Source organism: Triturus cristatus, chromosome 10 (assembly GCF_964204655.1).
Source record: "Triturus cristatus chromosome 10, aTriCri1.1, whole genome shotgun sequence".
Lineage (NCBI taxonomy): Eukaryota > Metazoa > Chordata > Amphibia > Caudata > Salamandridae > Triturus > Triturus cristatus.
Window position 1 is genome coordinate 898,415,492 of NC_140593.1, and position 22,796 is coordinate 898,438,287.

Here is a 22,796-nt window from a genome sequence, read left to right on the forward strand (position 1 = left end):
TCACACACAGCGAAACACTGGGAAGAACTGGAATTTCAACAAAAAATATGACATAACGCCTAAATCCAGAAAGGGCATCATGAGTCCACCACATGACCAACGGCAGACAGAACCACATTTTAAGTACTAAAATATAATCATTGTTAGGCTAATAAGGCAATAACACTTAAAAAGCACACAGAGAGGCAAAACAAATATTACAAAAATGCACAGATGCGGTGAGTGAATCAATCCGGACTCTTCAGTGATATGCGGTATATTCTTTTTAATGGCGCAAGATGATTGAACAAAGCAGCCGAAATACAGCCAACGCGTTTCGCCCCACTGGGGCTTCCTCAGGGCAATAATCAGAATCCTCCAATCTTATAATGGTCGCTGATGTACCACGATCACTATTTCTTACACTTTTGCACCAATGCAAAATCTTTCTTCAGTTCGCAGTAGTTAACACGAAAAGTCCTCAACTTATCCCACACTTAATGTCAGTAGTCCACAGTTGCTTAAAACACAAAATCCAATCTATGTGGCTAAATCCAGGTTCACATTTCTCATGTTCACTGGGATAGGTGGGACTCCAGAAATTAAAAGTTACTTCAACTATGGCCCCAGTAAGACGCCGTGCCTCTCAACACGCCGCCAGCCTTCGAACATCCAACGGAAAGCAATACTGCGTTTTCAACTTGCGGTACAAATAAGGAACCGTTGCTACAAAACATAGGCACTGGAAAAGCCAATAGTTCTGGTCGGCATTGATATTTATAAGCCAGACCAAGTGGCTTTGCCAATGTTTTTCAGTTCAGCAGCAGATAGTGGCACAACGGCAGGATAATAGTAGAGCTGGCAGGCAGGCTTATAAAATATAACAGCCCACTGGAAAAGAGCAGACAGGTGTGCTCAGTATCAGCAGTGTCCCAGCAATGGGGAAAGGAGCAGTTTGCCTGCTATCTTAGTGTCAAGCTCACGTCTGAGTGTTGACAAAAAAAAACCAAATCATGACGTGGTAATAAAAGTAAGAGACTGAAAGCAAGATATGAAATATTGATTGTGTGATGATTGTTAGTACTTTTGAGAAGTGAACTAAAACATCACAATGGAGGTGGAAGGATGCAAACAAACAGCCAAATGGAAGATAGTGAGATGAAACTACGCCTGCACAGACACCCTCTAATGATGGGTGCTGCTGTTGAAACTTTATTTTATTTTGTAGTAAACTGTATGCAATGGTCGATTCGTAAAAATAATTGGCAAAAAAGTCACACTTAAAAGTTAAGAACATGAGTTTCAGGTGGAGACGCGGGCATCTGGGAAGTATTCCACAGCTCTTCATCTGGGATGGGGGGTGGGGACGAAATCTACACAGACTCATGCTGTTGGTGCATTATGTTCTCATGGCTGACCAAACTGATCAGAGGGAGGCTATAAAAAAAAATTGTTTGGGAACCAATTTCAGATACATTTATAATCCAGAGCAGTTCGGGACAAACCAAATCAACTTGAACACAAATCACCTGGACCCCTGGGAGATTCAAAATGTACGATTCATGGTCAAGCCTACATTTTTATTTTTTACAGACAGTGCTGAGCTTTCTTTCATTCTGTCTGTTGAATTTGCACTGGGAAGCAATTCCTTGGTTAATCCTATCTGTTCAGGTCTAGAACGGTGTTAAACGAACACGGAGCCTTTGATGCCGGTAAATCTTACACTGAATATGTGAGGCTGTTACTGTTGTAAAAGTGAGAAATTATGCTGTTTATAGTTTGGATGTGTGGCAGCGTGCATGCATCTGAAAAGTAACATCTGCCACTCCAGTTCATCAATCTTGCAAATCTGTGAGAAACAATGCTCTGACTACCACCTTGTTTATTTTGGTCAGTGCGCTTTACTAATCGCATAACAAACAATCTTCTCCCTCAGCTTCGCACCCATGCCATAGGACTGTAGTTAGGGGAGTCGAGGGTGCTAAAACACCCCTTAAATAACCATGCTAAGGTTCCGAAGTGAATGAGCAATAAACAGGCCTTTAAACTTTGTTTTTATCTTGTCACATTTGCTGTGCATTCAAAGACTGACATCAAATATTGGGCTGTTTTCCAGGGAGCTTGTTGTTTACTTTTTTTTCTCCACTGCAAAATGATATGATTTATAGGACAATCTTGCTGGGTATAGGAATGTAAAAAGGCTTTATGGTGTTATTCTTTTTAATAGCACACAACAAAATGTAAATGCCTCTAAATGAAGTGTGCAAATATTTCAGAACATATCAGACTTAGGAAAGCACAAATGATGTACATTTTTTAAAAATAATTCTTAAGTCTGGTGGAAACAAACATTTTAATTGGATCAAATCAATACACCAGGTGATGCCGATTTCCACAAACTGGTTGTGCACTATATAGTTTTATCAAAAAAACTGTGTCTCTGTGCAAATATAATGGTCATTTCAATTGAAATATGTGTTTGTTGCAATGGCACAGCGCTACCACACCATGCTTACTCAAAGACGCCACAACACTTTAGGACACTCCACTCTGTGCCCCTCCACACCTCTTCACTCTACACCACTCAGACACTCAACTCGATGGCACTCTGTGCCACAACACTCCACCCCACCACGCACTCCAATCTAGGACACTACTCCACTCCACTTTACAACATTCTATGCCACTCTATGCCACTATACTCTACGACACTCCACTCCCCTCAGTGCCACTAACTTTTAATCATGCTGAACAGCAGCAACACTGGTGTACAACATGGCTAAAATACACTGGCAAAGCCAATAGCTTTTTCATAGGAGCGGACTGTCTTTGCCAATGCTTGTTTTCTTTTGGGACTTCTAGCCCTGTAAGTATAATGAGTAAAGCAAAACTCCAAGTAAAAAACCATAACTGGCGAGCTACTGACCCCTGTTTGATATCTACATCCACCCATTACTTTCAGGCGATCATTTGGCATACTGGGAGGCTCAAGCCTTTATTTCTGATGGCAGCAGTGCAACAATCAGTCTCCGAATGTAAAGTAGTTTTGCTGGAAACGGCAGGGGGTCGTTAAATGTGGCACATGCAGCAATCGGTGTGCAGCTAGTAGCAATGTTTTTCAAATACTTGCGTAGCTATTGTGATCATGTATTTTTTTTTAATTTTCAGGCAGCACTTGCCCTGGTTTGTGTGTCGTAATGATCTGGATTCATTATTTGTAAACAAAAGTAAAGGTGTAGCTCCTGAAAACAAGTCCTACTATTCGATGGCATGATACAAAATATTTGCTTTCTGCATGGGTCCCTTTTAGCTTGCGATTTCCCTCACAGGCACACAAACCTAGGCTTCAAAGTGAGCTTGTTTGTCAAATAGCTAGCGGCTTATCTATAGTACCTTATGCGCAATGGTGAGATCATTATTCTGGTTTGAAATGGTAACTAGAACAAGTCTTTTCGAACAGTAACATATTCACAGTGTAGAGTTCCCGAAACTGCCAATGCTGTTGATTTTTTAAGACGTAAAGAACAGTTGTATGAGGCTATAATTGAATTGACTTGTTCATCTAGGGATAGTGTGAAGTAATGCCTTTAAAGTTCAGTTTTTTTTCTTGTTCAGGAGTTGTCCACCTCAGACACAGCTGTCAACGGCCAAGTGAGCATTTGTATAAAAACAGTTTAAACTATTTCGTTTTAAATTTGCATTTTGTTTGTGAAGTTAAACAGTAAATTGCTTCAAATGACTCAAGGGAAATCATCCAAGCACTGGTCAATTAGCATACTGATAGAGGAAAACATCAGGGCTTCAATATTATATGTGCCGAGATGCTCACCTCCAATCAGGGTTCTAATAGTTAAAACAGTGGTTGGAAGTAGTTTGATTAACTCAAGACACTATTCCCCGGGCAAATTGTGTGGTCTATGGTAGCTACTTTGAGAGAAGATACAATCAAGGGACTTGAAAGGTTAACATACCTAGCACCATTCTTAAGTAATGGCTCCGTAACAGGTGCATACATTGGCTCAAAATAGTCTTACATCTTTAAGGACATAACTAAAAAAACAACCATATATAGGGTTCTGATTTTATGTATCCTTTACAAACTAACAATCTCGGACTAGCTAGTCAGAAATATTTGCTTTTTTTTGTAAACAGATTTTATTGGTTTTCAGAGGCAACCAAGACATTGACTACGACCACCACGCAGTGTGGCGCCAAGGTACACTTTGTCATAATGAGCAATACAATCTGACATTGTTAATCAAGAAGAAACAGAAACTATTCCACCCCTCACCCTCATAGGTCAGTACATCACATCTCTTGCAATAACCAGGGCCGCATATGAGAAAAGGGAAAGATAATGAGCCACAGCAACAGACCTCGGGCTAGGAGAACACTTCGCCTCGTTGGCAATTTTGGCTTGTGACATGTGGTGTAAAGGTATTCAATATGGAGCGAGCCCTCAGCTTCAATGCCAATAGGTCATCGCAGTGAATCCACTGAAAAGACCACTGGCAAGTCAGGCTCTGGGTTGGTCAAGCCATCCACTAATCAACCCCAGGCTCATGCTCCTCTCATGTTCTCTATGCCCCTACGTGCCTCCGTCAGGAGTACCCCACCCTTGCAGCCCACCTACTTTACTAGCTCTCTCTTCCATATCGTCAGATGGGGGATTCCTGTTGCCCTTCAATTCCGAGCTATTTCATGTTTAGCAATGATACATGCTGGATCCTAAAACCTCCTTGTTATCACTGTCTTTGCAGGGTGGTGGAACCAGCTTAGTACACAGTGCCCAAGAGTTCATGGTATCTCCTTCTCAATAAACTCTTTGACTGTTTGTATGACTCCCTCCCAAAAACTGTGTAGATCTGGACACGCCCAAAACATGTGGAAGATGTGTGCTCTAGCGCCACCACGTCGGGGCATGCTGCGTCAGGTACATGGAAATATCTGCCTATGCGATCATGTGTCGAGTATGCCCTGTGTAATAAGCAATAATTGAGGAGTTTGAAACGTGCATTTCTAGAGACTTTTGGTGTTCGTTCTACGATCTTATCCCAATCTTTCGATTCAATAAGGGTGCTAAGGTACTCCTCCCACCTATTCCTCATTACGTCTAGAGGCAGTTGTTGGTCTGTTCGCTGTGCCCTATGGAGACATGAAACCGTCAGTATGGCACCTGCTGAAAGCACCATATACTGACAGCTCTGGGACGTGTCAGGTTCATTCGATCCTTGTGTTTCTTTATCGCTGACGTGAATGCCCTATGAAGCGCCCCTGCGGTAAGTCAAATTCTGTTCTGAAGTCATCAAATGGGAGCAGCTACGAATACCTATACAGGTCACCCAACTTCGTCGACCCCCACCTCAGCCATTGGTCTAGGTCCCGCCAATTGCTCCTGTGCTGTAGTACATGCAGGAAGCCCATAGCCAGTTCCATCGTGTATGGCAGTGATACTCAAAGTACGGCCCAAAGGCCGCCTGCGGCCCTCTTGACCTTTACATGCAGCCCTCCGGTGAACAGCAGCACGAGCTGCTGTTCAGTTTGAGTACTAATATTTAGAAAAAAATGTTGAATATACAGGCAAGCTTTTATTAACCTGCAAATAAATGCTTGCCCGTTTATTTAACATGTTTTTAGACCTCCTTACACAATCCCTGACCCACCCAGACCCCCCTACTGCCACCCTGCTGGCATAAGTGCAGCCTTTGGTCACACTACAGACCGTAGCAATGTTTGTGAGTACCCATGGTGTAAGAGGTCCCAATACGTAGTCTTTGTAATCCTCTATTCCAACACTTTGTCAGAGTGCGAAACTCATGGAAGTCACTTGCGTTGGATCGCCGCACTTGAAGGAGAACCCCAATGAGAAATATTTACTTCATGAGGGAAACAGCAAATTCCTAAACTTCAGGGCAATAGCAGATTTCTGAGGTTTTCTTTTGCAAAGTAGCGAGTACAGAAATGTGTTGAAACTGCTCTAAAACAAAAAACAAAATGGAAAGCACAGCATAATGTGACGCATTAACAGTGAGCAGCTATGCATTCAACTTTTACAATTCTTTCTTTTCTCAGAAAAGAATCCTATTAGAAGCCCTAATAACATGCATAGATCCACTGTGTTCGATCAATGGGAATAGTAATAACTTGGTTACAGCAGTATGACTTGCCATCGGATACTGTAGAAATCTTCAGTAGTTGACAGTCAGTGGTGTGACTTGCCATCGGATACTGTAGAAATCTTCAGTAGTTGACAGTCAGTGGTGTAGCATTTATGCTTACCTGCAGGAGCTACAAGAGGATCCAAGTGCGGTCCAAGGTGAGGACTGTCCTCTTGCAACTCCACTGCGGAAGGGATGCTGAATGCTTTGGGGGATGGTGCTTCCGACAGGAGTTCTCCTTGCTCATGTGTCAGTGCTGGTGCCAGAGACTCTGCTGCTAGGCAAAAAAATATTTTAATTTTAGTGGCAAACAAAAATCCTGTTTGCATAGGACTTAAAATGTCATTGTATTTTTTTATTAAAAACGTTATGGCAAAACAAGACTCAGAAGAAATACATAGGTACACATTATACAACAAATGGTGTACAGGATCGGCTCAAGAATAAGATCAATTATACATCTCATATGTTAATTTTGGAACTGTGATATTGAGCAAGAATACAGCAAAGAGACTAGTGGGTGGATGAGGAGCATCTGGATTATAAGTTTTAAAGGGGAATCATATGCCGCACAGGTATAACGTTTTTAAAAGTAGAGAGTTTAGAGTTTGAGTGAACAATATGACGTAGATTACCTCAAAGATAGAAAGAACAAGCATTGGCAATGCCAATAGGTCTCGCATGTGTAAGCATTAGAGCTATTGGCGTTGACTGTCTTTTACCCCTGAGTTTTTTATTTTGGAGGGTGCAGATGTATATGGTGTGGAGTGGGATTAGGTGGGTTGGATTGGAATTGTGGAATTGAGTGGAGTGGATTTGTGGACTGGAATTATATGGCATGGTCGATAGATAGGGGTGAGAGCTGCACAGGATAAATAGACAGGAAGACAGAGGGATAGGTAGTTTTTGCACAAAGTGCAGAATGAACTCCAGACTAGCAGAAAGAATGCGTGAGAGAGAGTATGAGTCAGTATGAAAAGGGAGCAATAAAATAGACAGAATGATACCCAACAGAAGGACAAAGGGTGACGAAGAGAAACAAGAGAGAAAGAGCAAGAAATTGTGTGTGTGCGTGTATATGTGCTTGAGAGACAGGGACAGAAGAAGCTAGAGAGAATGAGTTAAACATGTGAGAGGGGAAAGCGATAGTGTGTGCTAGAATGAGAATGACCACAGAAGACATTTAACGAAATAGAGGATGAGTGTCTGGGTGAATGTTAGAGAACGAGAGAAGGTAAAAGAATAGAGGCGGAGAGAAAAAAAGCAGCAGAGACGAAAAAAGCAACAGCAGAGAGGAAAAGAAAAGCACCGAGGGAAAAAGGTGAAAGGAAGAGTGGAAAGAGAAATCGGAGAGGAAGAGGAGAAAGGGCAACAGAACGTGCGAAATGGAGATAAATCAATATATCGGAAAGGTGAAATTTCAGGAAAACACATGGAAACCAGGTGAAAAAGCAAAGAGTGATGGGGAGAAAGTGAAAACTGACAGAGAAATAAAATGTGAGCTGATGTTTGTCAAAGAAAAAAGCGAACACTTGTGAACTAAAATGTTAGGTAATGTTAGAAATAAAACGTAGAAAGACAAGAGCAGAAAGATGGAAGATATGAAAGATAACGTTAAGGGGGTCACAGATATTAGCAAAATTAAAAATATCTGTGATAGAGTGAGAAGACAGGGCAAGAAAGAGAAGGGGAAAATAAACGAGAGCGTTAGAGGCAGAAAGAGATGAAGGAATAGGGGGAAGAGGAAGAAGACAGGAGAAAGAAAAAAGAAGAGTGCCTGAGAGAGAATAAGATGGAGAGAAACATAAGGAGCGAGGGATTGAGGAAGACGAGAGAGAAGGAAGCAGAAGGCGAGAGTTTGTTAGGAAGACAGAAAGAGGGAAGAGGAAACGAGGAAGAGATAGGAATTAGAGAGCGGGAGCAGAGGAAAACCTGCATGCAACAATGAAATTTATAACAGAAGCACAGCACAAAACGTTCCTCTGGTCCAGTCCAGGTCTTTAATAACCCTCATCTGACCAATTTGAAGGAGTTAAATGTTGGTTTTCCACAAACACATTCAAAATATTTTCTTTAAAATAAGTACGTAATTCTTTCCTCTGAGCACAAATCCACATATGTACTAGTTTTCTTTTGCTGAAGCTCCAAAATGGGTAAACCAAAAATATATACATGGCTCATAAAAAATAGGTGAAAACACCAACTTCCTTTTTTTTTCACTGTCAAAATGTGTCTTCATCTGAGTGTGTTTTCGGTTTTTCACACATGTGAAAGCTTACTGTTGCCATTATGCAGAAATAAATTAAACAAGGTAAAGGTGCCAACTACATGCCAAAATTGGCAGTAACACAAATTGTAAATCCGGCTGGATAGGTATGAATAATTTTGTTAGCCAATTAAGTAAATGGTGTTTAGGGAGCAAGAACCTTAAAAGACAGTTCTGAAATGTCATGAGGCAGGTGTCATGTTTATCTTATCCCACTGAAGCACAGGGTACAAAACCCGACTCTCCTGAGATGATTTATTCTGCATGTTTAGTGCTGATTATGTATGAGAGTAAAAACTGGAGATGCGTTATTCCTGCCTGTTATTTCAAGTTATCTCCTACCGTTCTGGTGCGCTAAAGGCACAGTTCATGCACATTTCATCCATGCCCGCCTAGCTCACACTGCTAACAAGGAATTCGCTATTGGCAAAGTACACAATTCTACACAAACCAACTGACAACAAAACCGTTAGATCATCCCTGTGCATGTAACCGTTGCAGGGTTTTATCACATGCATCGAGATAGCACTCATGAATGCTTAGCTGTGAAATAGCCTCACTGTCACGTGGCATACCCGCATACTTTCAGCCAGTACTGACTTTCTGGCTAGCAGAACTTTGAATGCTTGGTTTTTGAGCGCATGATGCTTAGCATTTAAAAAAGAAAAAGGGAGTAAAAACCTCAAGAATGTGCCTTGTGGTGCAGGTTAAACATCCCAAACTGGCAGAAGAGAAAGGAGAGCCCTACGAGGTCACCAGAAGTATGTCTGCTCCAAATCAGTGGTTCTTAACCTGTGGTCGAGGGACCTCCGGAGATCCACGAAGCCTACGCAGGCATAACGGATATTAACAAATTAATAACGTGTAATAACGTGTATATAACTAAAAAAGCTAAATTTACAGTTGACATTTTCAAAGTGTTCTGTAACTGAGAAGGAACTTGAAATTTGAGGCTACATATAAAGTTTTGCATCCTCAGATTAATTTGTGGGAGCAGTGCAAGTGCATCAAACAGAATATAGTATGGCGTATGAGTGGCCTTAGTTGAATTTATAAACACTCCGACCTTCCTATTAAAATGTTCATTTTTTTATTTTTGCTTGTGAATTACATAAAGTATTTAATCATTTGTGTATTTTTTGATGAATGCTTGTTTCTGTATTGTTTGTTTATTGTTGTGTCATTCAAATGCTTAGGCTGGGGTTCTTAGCTTCCAGTAATGACTCAGTGGGGGCATCTGGAATTCCAATAATGATTCAGGTGAGGGTCCACAGGTTGTAGTAATGATTAAGTGTGGGGTCCTCAGAAGTTAAAAGGTTAAGAACCACTGCTCTAAATAAATGAAGCAAATCAACATGCCACATGAGGTAAAGCCACTTGACAGGTAGGGCAATACAGTCCAGCACACTGAACAACAAGTTTAAGCACCCTTAACCCCTTCAGAATACACATAGAATGACGATTGGAACGTTTTTGAAAATTATTTATTGGTCAAGCGTCAGTCTAGTGTGAAACATATAAGCTGCGACAATCAAAAGACAGGAGCAGGCAAATGTGATCGCTAGCACCAATATCGTGAATAGTAGATACATTTCTACCATAGTGCTAATAAGATAAATAAAAGCAGATTATATAAAACAATAGCATTGGTGTACTCCTACGATGCGTAGAATACCTAAATGTACCTAGCCTAGATATGTAGGTGAAGCATGTGTATGTAGGTGCTAGGATATTTCCCAATGGAGCCAAGAATCCCCTGGGGAAGTGCTAACCCCTAATCTAATGGTTCTGAATGAAGGACCACGTCTCTGCGTCGAGGATGTCACCCTGCAAGGGATGTCAGGTCTCTGCCTGTCAAAAGATCAGCCTGCAGAGTCTCGGTCCAGCCTGGAAGGAATTCTCCTTTCTTTCTGTAAGGGGGAGTGAGGGTCTTTTATATGAAAGTGGTCACTCCAGGATTTCTTCAGTCAGGTACAGGGATTAAGATAGGGTACCGAGAGCCTGGTGTCGAAGAGACAGAAGTAAGCTACTAGGTAAAAGGTCACATGTGTAAGACCGTTATGTTGTGTGGATGGGACAAAATTTATGTAATTGGTATGGACATAATAGGACTGACCTAAAGGACATAACAGAGGTAGAATCCAGACTGGGTGCTCTTGGTGATAGGCAGCCCAGGCAACGGACTCCTTGAAAGAAACGTTTGGCCGGAACATTTGTATTTTACAGAGAGCTGACCGTTCTTTCAATGAACAGCAGATGCACTGGCTGAAGTTAGCCGGTAAGGTTTTCTTTCATGTTTCCAATAAGTCTGACAAACTATCTTCCAGTTAGGCACCTCTAACAACTGCAACTTCTTTATGACTTTATGTCGAACACGGGAAGAGAAGACGCCACCACGCTGAGGTAAGGTCCCTGCTAGTAGTTAGAAACACCATATTAGAGCAAAGAAGACACTTTGCCTGACTAGGGGGAGAAAGTAGGTTTTTGCCCATATGTGTAAAGGACTTTTTGTTTAAAGCCATATCCCCAGCATACAACTAATTTTAGCGGGATCCCCGAGCCATGATATTGCCGGTACGTTAGATAAAAAAGACGTGCAGCAAGAGAAGACAACAAGAAACAGGGGGCGTTGTGCAGTCAGATAGAGTATAATAACAAACAGGATGGTGCCTGCCGTAAGATAGATATTGAAGCAAAGATAGCTAAAGGTTAGAAGGCAATTACCGAGCACGGGCGAGAAGATATAAAATAAAAATGGGTTTAGCCATACTCTGGGGATTAGCGAAATAGATTTTTTTAAAGTTAGAGGAATAACTGCGACCAAGATGATATAATAGGAGATCAATATAAATAGTTGAAAAGTAACAGAAAGATATCAAATGAATAATCAGGAGGAGGAATAAATATATTTTTATTTGTGTAATTCTCAGATTGCTGAAACCGTGGATTGCCCAGATAAGACGTATCAAAAGTCTACTGGGGAGTTGAATAAGATGCGGGTAGAATAAGACTCCCACATTCCTACAAATAATAATCGCATTGAAGGTAATTCTCCATGAGAAACAGGGAGGGGTTATATACAATCATTTGAAACCTAATAGAAATCAAATTAAATAGTATCTAATTGGCCATGGGGCTGTTGCAGTTGCTATATGTGGTCAAAAGTGCACCATTGATCCTGGGTGCCGCCCAAAAAAGTTAAAGAAAAAAGAAACGTATAAGGCTAGACACATGAAAAAAGAAGGGAGGATTGAGGACACTAATGACAAGTTTGGAGGTAATAATCAATAATAAATCATTGTAGACAAGAAGGCAATTAAGAACATAACAATGATGTGACTTATAGATTGTCCTTACATCCTGAAATAGATCCAGTAATCAAGAGGATCTACGATAGGATAATAAGAACTCCTGTCGAAAAATATGACCCTACATATCTTATGGTCAGTATTAACTCAAGAGTGTGAAACAGTACAGGAATGCGAGTGAAGTGTGTGGGACTGCTTGTGCTCTTTTTTTTCCCCTCAAATTTAAGGGGGTTTCATAAGGGACTTCGATATTTTAAGGGATTGGCACACAAACCCAATTTGAAATGAAATGCACTTAGGATAAAGGGTTCCTAGATAGTTATGGGATCGCAGTGTATGCTGGACTCAAAAGTATATAGCCTTTTTTTTTTAATGTATTTTTTAGATTGTATGAGATTAAGTATTGTCAGCATTGGTTGACATTTGTTTTTTCTTGTGTATAGATGTACATTTTTAAACTGTGGATAAAAGTGACCCGTTATCAGTGTTCCGTCCTGAAGAAGGTGGTTTCTGCTTATAAAGTCAAATACACCTCCGAAACGCATTGACGCTTGTGTCAACTAAGAATCCAAACAAACAAGGGACACTTTAGATAAGAATGAAATCCTTTCACTAAAGACCCCTCGCATACTATGTATTGTATTTGGATCATACTAATTTTAAACAGACATTCCTGACTGTTCTTGTTTTTTTTGGGTCTATGTTTTTTAATGACTTAATATGTTGATAAATAATATTGTATTGTATGAATTGTGATTTTTAATTTGCTGTTTGTGTCCATCTACGGATTTTGTCTTTTTTTTTTTTAATATAGATAAAAGAGAGAAAAACTCTTTTTAAATAAAATTACAATAGCATCACATTTCTGTTTGGGTTTAATTTGTGTGCCAAACGCAAGTAATTTTTTAGACAAATAGAGGTTACATAGAACCGACCGAGTGCATGGTTTTAGAGTAAAAAACGAATGTGATTTACCTCCAGGGATTCTTCTTCTCTTATTGATTTAAAGTGCCCTGTTCCCTGGAACGAGTTGGGCCATCTCTCTTTTTTTCTACCTGTATTTAAGGTATGCACTATAGAAGAGCGCTTCATCACACGCTAGCTCCAATTGGGCGAGTGGCATTGGCCAAAATGATTATGGTCCCAAGATTGTTGTACTTCTTTACCAATCTGCCAGTAATTCCACCCAGAGCCTTTTTTCGGGACCTGGACTCCCTTTTCAGCGCACTAATTTGGAGATCTGGCAGACACAGAATAGCCCTGAAGAAAATGCAGTTGCCCACCACGAGGGGGCTCGTTCGAGGCCTACTTCTTAGCGGCACAGTTGCAGTGGCTGTCCCACTGGACGGCAGACAGGTATACTGTGGAAACTCACACCATCGCAGGACGGATATCGGTCCCGGAGATCCGTCGCCTGCTTCTTCCAGGCACTAAACCAGAACGCACATACCCTCTACAGGTGTCGGTGGCCCGTAAGTGCATGCTGCGAATTCACCGCATGTCCCCGGGGACTCCATTGTACTCCCCCCTGCTCACCTTGGTGGGATGGCCCAAACAGGAACGCTATTACACACACAGCGCGCTCCGCACGTGGACCTCTTGTGGCATGACAGAGGTGGAGTCCCTCTTCGAGTACGGTCAACTAAGACCGTTCCACAGTCTTGTGGAGGAGTTCGACCTTCCTCCGGGGCAGTTCCTGCTTCATCGCCAACTCCTAGATAGCTACCGCCCGTATCAGGACCTAACCAAGGGGGAACCACACACACATCTAGTTCTCCACACGATTCTACACATGGGAACGGGGTGCCATCTAAACTACATGGCTTTATAAAGCCATACGGGAACTGACCAACAAACCACTAGAGACCCTGCGGGCCACTTGGGAGGCGGAAATAGGGCGCGTGCTTCACAAGACGGAGTGGGAGAGGGCGTTGAAGTACCCCAAGAAGGTATCCAGAAACGCACGCTTTAAAAACATTCAATATTGGAGGAGGAGCCTAGCGCGCAACCAAGATGGACGCGTAGGCACAGGGCTCCCGGGACCCTCGCGGCCTCCCACATCTATCCTGGCTGTAATCCTGTTAATTTGAGGGAATATTCCTGGTGAACCGAAGCGGAGGTGATTCCCGTTTTCGGAACTTAAATCGGACTTTGGGAACTCGACTTATCCTGTACTCCAGAGAGAGGCCTGCTCCGTGGCGCCACCCCGGACTTGGGTTGGCACTGTCCCCGAGCTCCAATCGAACAACAACGGCTCTGGGGTCTTGGGCGGGCCCGTCCCCCCCTGGTTTCACTTTCGCTTTTGACTTTCCTCTACGAGTCTGGTTGCGGGCGCTCGCAGTCGCTCTGCGTTGGGACCGATCTGTAGCGGTCGAGTGGCATTGATAAAGGGGGCTGTCCATCAGTCAGGTGGACTCCCCAGGGTGATTGCTGCACCTCACAGGTATACTAGATCTGCTCTCCCTGCTGAGTGATGACGACCCGGCTGGACGGTGACAAGCACAAGTCTAGGGCTCCCCGGAGGGGTAGCTACGTGCAAGCTAACAACATGGACCGCTACGCCCAGCAGAAGGGATCTCCCGGATCGAGTGGGCTTTCAGATGCAGCCAAGGAGGGCCCGTCACCCTCGACGGAATTGTCACTACAAGATGTCATGGGTGCCATCGACGCCATGAAGGCCTCGGTCGGCCAGCAATTCGACTCGCTGGCCCACAAGCTTGACACCGTGTTGATCGATATCAACTTACTTAAGGCAGATCGGTCAAAAACTAGTGAGAAGGTCAAATCGCTCGATCTCACGTCATCAGGCCTCAAGACGGATGTCTCTGAATTGCAGACGGAGATCCGTAGTTTGCGGGCCCTCAGCGACCTCTCTGCTATGAGACTGGAGGATTTTGAAAGCAGGGCCCGGCGGAATAATGTACGCATCATCGGTGTGCCGGAGAGGTCGGAGGATGGGCCGGTAGATCTCTTTGTGGAAGATCTGATCCTGACCAAACTAGCGCCGAAAGGCCTCAGCAACTTCTTTACGGTGGAGCGGGCACACAGAGTTCCGGGGGGCCGGCCGAAGCCTGGGGCCCCACCGCGACCTATCATTGCCAGGACCGTGACGCAATCCTGCAGGCCTCCCGTGTGCATGGCCCGACGAAATATGACAATGCGGATATCAGTTTCTATCCTGACTTTACACAATCGGTGCAGAAACAGCGAATGGGCTTTATGACTGTCAAGCGGCGGCTGAGGGACATGGGCTTGAAGTACTCTATGCTTTTCCCGGCCAAGCTACGTATTGAACTGGAAGAACGGACTCATTTTTTTGACCAGCCCGAGGCGGTTGAGGATTGGCTTGACACTTTGCACCGTCGACACGGCGGGGAGGAACGAGCTGCGGATGAGGGTGGTGGATCAGCGGAACAAGGGTGAACGAATGACTTGTGGTTCCTTGACAATCTTGTGTTCACCCCCGACTTGGGTTTGATGTACTGGGGTTTTTCTTTTCTAGGACTGCATTACCCTTCCTTCATCATTGGGGGGCCGCGGGGTATCTGGTGAGATTCTTCCTCCTCGGGGGGGGGGGGGTTCCTTCTTTCTTTCCGTAGAGTAGGTTTATGGGGGGCGACAGGCACAGTGCGAGTTGGGGTGGCTTAATGGTTCTGTGCAGGGGTGCAGGGTGGGGGGGTGTGTAGCGGGAGTTGGGGGGGTGGTGGTAGGGGTGTTGTTTTTGTGTGGTGTTCGTTTTATACCAGGCAATCAGTGTGCTGTTTTTAGCTCTCAACGTGGGTGGGGTGTCCGTTGCGGTGGAAATGGGGGGTAGGGGGTTGCACATTTTAACATGGAATGTCAATGGTTTGGGGGACCGATTGAAGCGAGGGGTGGTGCTACAGTATCTGAAACGTCTCTCTCCTGATGTGGTTCTGTTGCAGGAGACGCATTTGGTGGGACACTCATGCCATCCTATGAATAGAAAGGGCTACCGTTTGGTGGCCCACTCTGGTTTTACTACCGGCTCCAGAGGGGTGGGCATTTTGGTTCGATCCTCTCTCCCGCTGGAAATTGATGAGGTGATACACGACGACCTGGGGCGCTACGTGGTGTTGGTGGGCTGGTGGGAAGGACGGACTTTGTGTTTAGTTTCAGTTTGTGTCCCCCCGGGGTTGCAAACCACTACCTTTGCGGACTTGGGAGGGTTGCTGCTTGGGCTCCCGGAGGGCCTCTTCAATTCTGTGGTATCGGGTAGAGAGGATCGGCACCCTCCCAGAGACCTCCCCGGGGCGCATTCCTGGCTGGGTGGCTTTATCGACACTATGGGGCTTGTAGACTGTAGGAGATCAATGCATCCGGGGCTCGCCCAATTTACATTTCACTCTGGCGTCCACGGCTCCTTATCTAGATTGGACTATATGCTGATGCCGGCCGCCCAAGCCCAAATGATCGGGGAGGTCAGACATCTGGCCCGTGGCATCTCTGATCATTCCCCGGTCCTGCTCCACTTAGATGTGGCCATGGGGGTAGAAGGGAGGGTGGCCCCGATTAATCCCTGGTATTTGCATGACCCCACGACTCGTGCCCTTTTGGTTAAGTCTCTGGACCGTTATTTTGAGGAAAATCAGGGTTCAGTCTCATCGGCCGTAACGTTGTGGGAGGCTTTCAAGGTGGTCATCCGTGGGCAGGCCCTGTCCTTGATCTCCCATGCTAAGAGGCGTAAAACTGAGGAGGTGGTACGCCTGGAGTCGGACATAACTGACTTGGAAGAAGATCTTGGGCGAGGGGTCACACGTGACAAACTCCATGCCCTTTGCCTGAAACAAGCGGATTACAGGGCGTTGGTTACGGATGCTGCCAAGCTCACTAGTAGGGAGCAACAGGGGCGCTTGTATGATGTTGGTGACAAGGCTGGAAGGTTGATTGCATGGCTGGAGAAGAGAGAGCGAGCGAGTCGTGTGGTCCCGGTGATTGTGCGTGCTGATGGTGTGAGTGTTACAGATCCGGGGGAGATTGTGAGCTGCTTTGCGGACCATTTGCGGGACGTCTACTCTCCGGTTTCGGAGAGGCCAGAAGACGACTCTCGTCAATTGCTGCGAGATATTACATTGCCGTGCCTTTCGGTCGATGATAAAGAACTGCTGGACGCGGCGCTTACAAACGATGAGATAGCATTGGCGATTCGCTCGGTCCGTTCAGGAAAGGCTCTCGGCCCCAACGGCCTTCCGATCGAGCTCTACAAGCTTCGTCCAGATAGGTTGGCACCTCATCTCCGCGAGATGTTTATTGCTTCCCGAGAGGCCGGCGCCCTACCGCGTGATCAACGTCTAGCGACCATTGTGGTACTCCATAAAGAGGGCAAACCGCGTGATTGCTGTGCGTCTTATAGGCCCATCTCCCTTCTAAACGCTGAACCCAAGATTCTCGCTAAAGTGCTCGCTAATCGTCTGATTAAAGTCATCGGTGACCTGGTACACCCGGACCAGTCTGGTTTTATTCCGCACCGCAACACCGCGCTGAACCTGCGGCGCCTCCATGGAGTCCTCGCGAGAGTTGACTCTATTCGGGAGCCTGCCATTTTGGCGTCTCTTGACACCACAATGGCGTTTGACACACTAGAATGGTCATATCTCTGGGCGGCGCTGGCTAGGTTTGGTTTTGGACCTGGATTCATTGGATGGGTGAAGTTGTTATACGTGGAACCGCTGGCGCAGGTGGTGGTGAATGGTAGAGTTTCTGCCCCCTTTTGCTTGGCAGGGGCACGCGGCAGGGTTGCCCCCTGTCCCCGCTTCTTTTTGCTCTTGCGTTGGAGCCCCTGGCGGCGTGGCTCCGGTGGGAACCCTCTATGACGGGTATTCGGTGGACACCGACGTTTGAGGATCGCGTGTCACTCTACGCAGATGATATTTTGCTCTATCTCACCTCTCCGCGGAAATCGTTGATAGTCTTATTTGATGTATTGAACTCCTTTGGTCGCAATTCAGGGCTTGTCATTAATTGGGTGAAATCCTGTGTCTATGTGCTGGTTGGCGACCCCCCCTCTCCTCCCGCGGGGCTGTCCAATTCAGATTTCACATTCTGGATTCAAATATCTAGGTATCCACGTATCCCTCGATCCGGCGGTCGGTTATGCTCTGAATCTGTTGCCCCCGCTCCAGCGGCTGCGGGCCGATGTAGCTCGTTGGCGTAAGCTCCCGCTATCACCGCTTGGCCGGGCAGCCTTATTCATTCCATTCATTAGTCTTTATTATCGATGTATTACATCATGAAAGACAGTTACAATACATAAAAGAATACATAATTATAAAAATACATAATTTAAAAAGAAGAACATGAACAGAATACATAAAAATATTTCAGTACCCTAATGCCTCTTGTTTCTAATAAACCAAACCCAAGCCAAGAATTTGGCAACAGCAATAGCAACATATTCACTAGGCTCAAATCTCAACATTTCAAGTGCTTCTGACCCTCGTCTAGTGCCCAGAATTTGACATAATGGTTTGAGCCATTTAGCTCGGGGTGCAGCATAAGCAGGACAAACAAAAAAGATATGTCCGACAGAATCAAAATGATGTCTCTTCCACGCTTTCTGTATGCATTGCAGAATACGCTGGACGTGGTGCCCGCCCGATATTTTAGTGAGGTAGAGAGCTTACAGAGGCAGTTAGTTTGGGATGGGAGACAGCGCATTGCTCTCGCTAAATTGACCCTACCATGGTACGACGGTGGCATAGCTCTCCCTGATATTAGACGATATTATTGGGCGTCCCAGTTGGTGGCGGTGAATCATGGGACATACGGCCCTGCGGTGAACCCCGCGTACGAGATGGATAAGCTACTGTTGCCGGGCAGAGATTTCAATAGGGCGCTTTATTCTACGAAGGGAAGTACTAAATTGACCGGTCCTACGAAAAATGCGGTGCGCGCCTGGCGTTGTGCCACCGCTGCTACGGGATGGACGGGCAGTCTGTCTCGTGCGACTCCACTGTATGCGTCGGACGCGTTGGGAGGTTTATGGCGTTCGAAAGGCTTTGAGAAGTGGGACTTGATCGGAATTAGTCGTGTGGGGGATCTTTGGACGAAGAGCGCTTTTAAATCGTTTGAAGCTCTTCAGATGGAATATAAGCTGAGCGATAGGGAGTTCTTTCGTTATGCGCAGATGCGCCATGCGTTACTCTTAGCTTTCCCGAATCCTGCAGTTATCCCCGAGGCCTCCCCGTTGGAAGATCGTCTGCTTGATGGTTACCTGCCAGATAGTACTATTTCCCTGATCTACAAAAAACTGATTAATACTCGAGCGGACCTTCTCACACATTTGCGAGAGGTCTGGGTCGCTGATGGCCTAGAGTTGGATGACGAGGACTGGGTCGCGGCCGTAGCCTCACCGAGGGAGGTTGCTATACCGGCTCGCCTTCGATTTGTGCAGTTGAAGATACTACATAGGGTATATGTCACCGGTCCCCGCTTGCTTCACATGGGTTACACAAGTGATGGTTTAAGTCGGCGCGGTTGTGGCTTGCTTGGTACTTTTCTTCATATTCTGTGGGAGTGCCCGAAGGTGATACGTTTCTGGACTGGTGTACATGCAGTGATGGAGGAGGTTACGGGTGTGGCGCTGCTCCCTGAGGCTCGGCGATGTGTGTTGAATGTGTGGGAACCGACTGACTGCGATGTGGCACAAGAACGTTGGGTGACTTTGGGCAACATGATCGCTAAAAGGGACATTGCGCAGCTCTGGGGGTCCGGCCGGCCCCCCACAGTTACGAAATGGAAAGAAAACATGGATTGGTGCATGTTCCGAGAGAAGACGGTTTACGTGGCCAGAGGCAAGCCTAGGGCATGGAGTAAGATGTGGGGTCCCTGGAATTCCTATCGGGGGGATATCTGCGCCCCCCCCTTGGTGGTCGCACCAGACGTAACGATGTCCCCTTGACTTTGATGTTCCTGGTCGCTTTGCGGGAGGGATGACCGAGCCTCTTCCTGCCCCCCGTGCCCTTTTTCACGCAAATAAATGTGTAATTGGCTTCGTTGTCGCTGTTGTCCCCCGCCCATGAGAGAGCAAGTCCCTGTTAATGGAGTTCTTTTGCCTGGTGTAAGTTTCTTTTTGTGTTTTATTTGTAAAAAGTTAATAAGAAACCTTTCTGAAATACTATGTTCAGTTGTGGGCGGCTGCAGCCGTTAGGTGTGCGGTTCGCTTCGGCTCTTCTAACTGCTGTATTGTTGTTTTCTCTACATTAGCGGCCGGCCCTGGCGGTTGTAGGCCCATGACTGTCAATATTCGATGTGTAAATAAAGGTTTAAAAAAAAAAAAAAACATTCAATATTACATCCTGCACAGGGCCTATCTGACACCAGCCCGCCTCCAACGATTCTACCCCGACACACAGTTCCTCTGCCCCAGATGCCAGGAGCGGAATGCGGATTTCCAACATATGTTCTGGAATTGCTCCATCATCAAAATTTTCTGGCAACACATTCACACTGCTCTGGGTACCCTCACAGGGCTAGCCTACATGAACACATGGGAGGCCAGTGCCATAGGCATCTTTCGCGCAAGTAAACAACACAGGGTGCAGACTCTGTTCCTCTCCCTTGCGGTACTCTTAGCCAAACGCAGCATCGCCATGCACTGGCGTTCCCCCACGGGCCCACCATTGGCGGCATGGGTGGGAGCTACACACAAATGGGCGGAGGAGACATTGCGGGAGGAGGAAGTGAGAGGGGTCCGCAAGAACCCTATATCTATGGAATGGGCCATGCTACTATATCAGTTCAGGCAGTTAACCCCGGGCGCCGATCCATCAGACGACCCACCCACATTGTCAGCCCTGCAAATGCAGCCACCGACCCCACCCGACCAATCTCCCGACCACGTGATCTCATATAAGACACCCAACATCGGGCAGGCTATTGTAGTTACGGGTCGAACCTAAGAGGATAGGCATCATGAGTCACAGAGGTGCCATACCCGTACGACGTTTAATGCACCCGTTAGCGTAAACTGGATATGATCTTCCATGCCCATCCCCTAGTTTATACCTGTGTTACACCCCAGTTCAAGTGCCATATCAGGTAGCAGAGACAATAGGGTGCACACATCACGCTATACCTGTATGTTGTTTTTATGCTCCCCGCCGACGTAGCACCAGTATATACAGATGATATGTAACACCATTGGCGGTAAGATCTGACGCAACTATTGGAAAGATTTGTATGATGTACAGTGTCTGAAATATGAAAATGGCAATAAAAAAATGTAAAAAAAAAAAAAGAAGAGCGCTTCATCATGACGTGAGGTCATCGCATATGCCGCTGCCATCTGAAATTGTGGCAATATTCAATAAAAACCATAACTGTAGTGATTTTCTCTGCACGCTTAACTGTAAATCAGTATAAATAGCTGTGGTCACGGTGAGGCTGCAGTGAAAACGGGCACCCTTGGAAAACAGTTTATGGAAAGGCAAATGAGTGCCACCAGGGTTCACGCTCAAATAGACGAGACCCAAATTATAGTTCGTGACACAACCCTAATCGGTGGTTTCACTCAAAGACTACCTGAAATGAGATCGATATTTACAAATTGAAAGGGTTTGGTGCCTACAGAATTCACTTGAATCTCAGGGGGGGGGTGTAATCCCAAAGGCTGAGTTGATATCAAAGCGACTTAAACATGGTCTGTCGTTGTGGGGTACCAGAAAGAAGCACAAAGATTGTTGTAATGTAATCCTTTTTATTCATAGTTTTCTAAAAATGCAGATGAGAACAGAAACAGCCGACACGTGTTTCGCCCAGTGGCCTGCTGGCCAAGGCTTCTTTAAGGCAAGAACGCCATGGTAAAATGTTAGGGCGTATCGTACAGAAGGTCATGACAAAATTCCGGTAAATCACCAAACAAGTCTTAGGGTAAATCCTGCATCCCTCGGCGGGATGCCAAGCGGAAGAAAATGCAGTCTCAGAAAACAACCTCTTACATTTGACCTCAGCCTTTGAATGCACAGCAAATGTAACAAGAGGAGAACATGATTACCAGCCCTGTTTACAGAAACAGACCTGATGAGACTGAAAGCATCTGTTCTCTGGTAAAATGCTCTCAGAGAAAGGGAGAAGTAGTACCTTACATATGCTACAATGGGACAAGTGGAAGAAAAGGTGTACAAGTACAGAGGCACTTCTCTTTGGGAGTAAACAACTGATGGAAAGGAGGGACAAAGAGGAAGGATTGACAATTAGCCAGGAAGGATTTTTAAAGGCCACTGAAATAAGTTAATAAAAAGCAAGGGGAATGGCTTTAAGCCCAACAGAAGTATATACTAAAGTAAATACAAGAGGTCTTGAATGCTTGACCTAAAAACAATATAGGCAAGGGGGCATTGAGCAGGTGGCTGGCGTTCTACTAGTGAGCAGGAGAAGGAGTCCATGTGATCAGAAGGAGAGGCTGTTTCAGAGTTTGAGAAGAGAGTCTTGGATGAAGTGGCCTAGAAGTTACCAAAGTCTCAGAAATTCTGGAGTTCCAAGGGAGATTAGTGCAACAAGAGCCGAAACAGGGGGGGGGGGGGGATTCTTTTATTTTTCATAATACTGCCCTCACACACTATGCAGTGTCCAGTTGCAGACCAATACCTTGGACGGAGCGCAGGATATGTTTCGGAGAAGTAAAGTGGTGAGGCAGAAAAGTAATCTGGAAGTGAGAAGATAAATATAAAGGAATAATGTTCCCTCAAGAAGGGATCTTAAAGTGCAGACAAGTGAGAATAAAACCGTCTAAGTGGATGCCAACAGTTACCTTTATTCCTGGTTCCCCTTGGCAGGGTTAAACATCAACATTGGGATACATAGGGAAGGTAAATGTCCCTATTCCTTTAAATTTATCTTCTCACTTGCTGTCTGTTGAAACGCGGTCCCGGAGACACGACAAGAGTCTAGCGTACTCGTGACAGACTTACCCACAGCTTATTGTGCCATATGGACTGGGATTGCAATACTGTGGCACTGTTAACATTGGATCTAAACATAGCATGCCGTACTCGGCTGGAGCATTTAATTTGGAAAAACTGACCACGTGAATAGGTCATGATTCATGTTGTGACACTTTGAGCTAAG

General features: G+C 45.3%; 1 protein-coding gene across 50 annotated transcripts in view; it reads right to left on the bottom strand.

Annotated features, from left to right (window-relative positions):
- The window catches only part of MAP4 (microtubule associated protein 4), a 1,793,677-nt gene that overhangs the window by 749,926 nt on the left and 1,020,955 nt on the right, over window positions 1-22,796 (bottom strand). For 32 of the 50 annotated variants that reach the window (XM_085628660.1, XM_085628658.1, XM_085628691.1 and 29 more), the window contains one exon: window positions 6,259-6,414. In XM_085628660.1, coding sequence (XP_085484786.1) covers window positions 6,259-6,414 — 156 coding nt within the window. The remainder of the gene's footprint in view (window positions 1-6,258; window positions 6,415-22,796) is intronic. The other 18 variants (XM_085628688.1, XM_085628664.1, XM_085628695.1 and 15 more) reach the window with 1 other exon arrangement.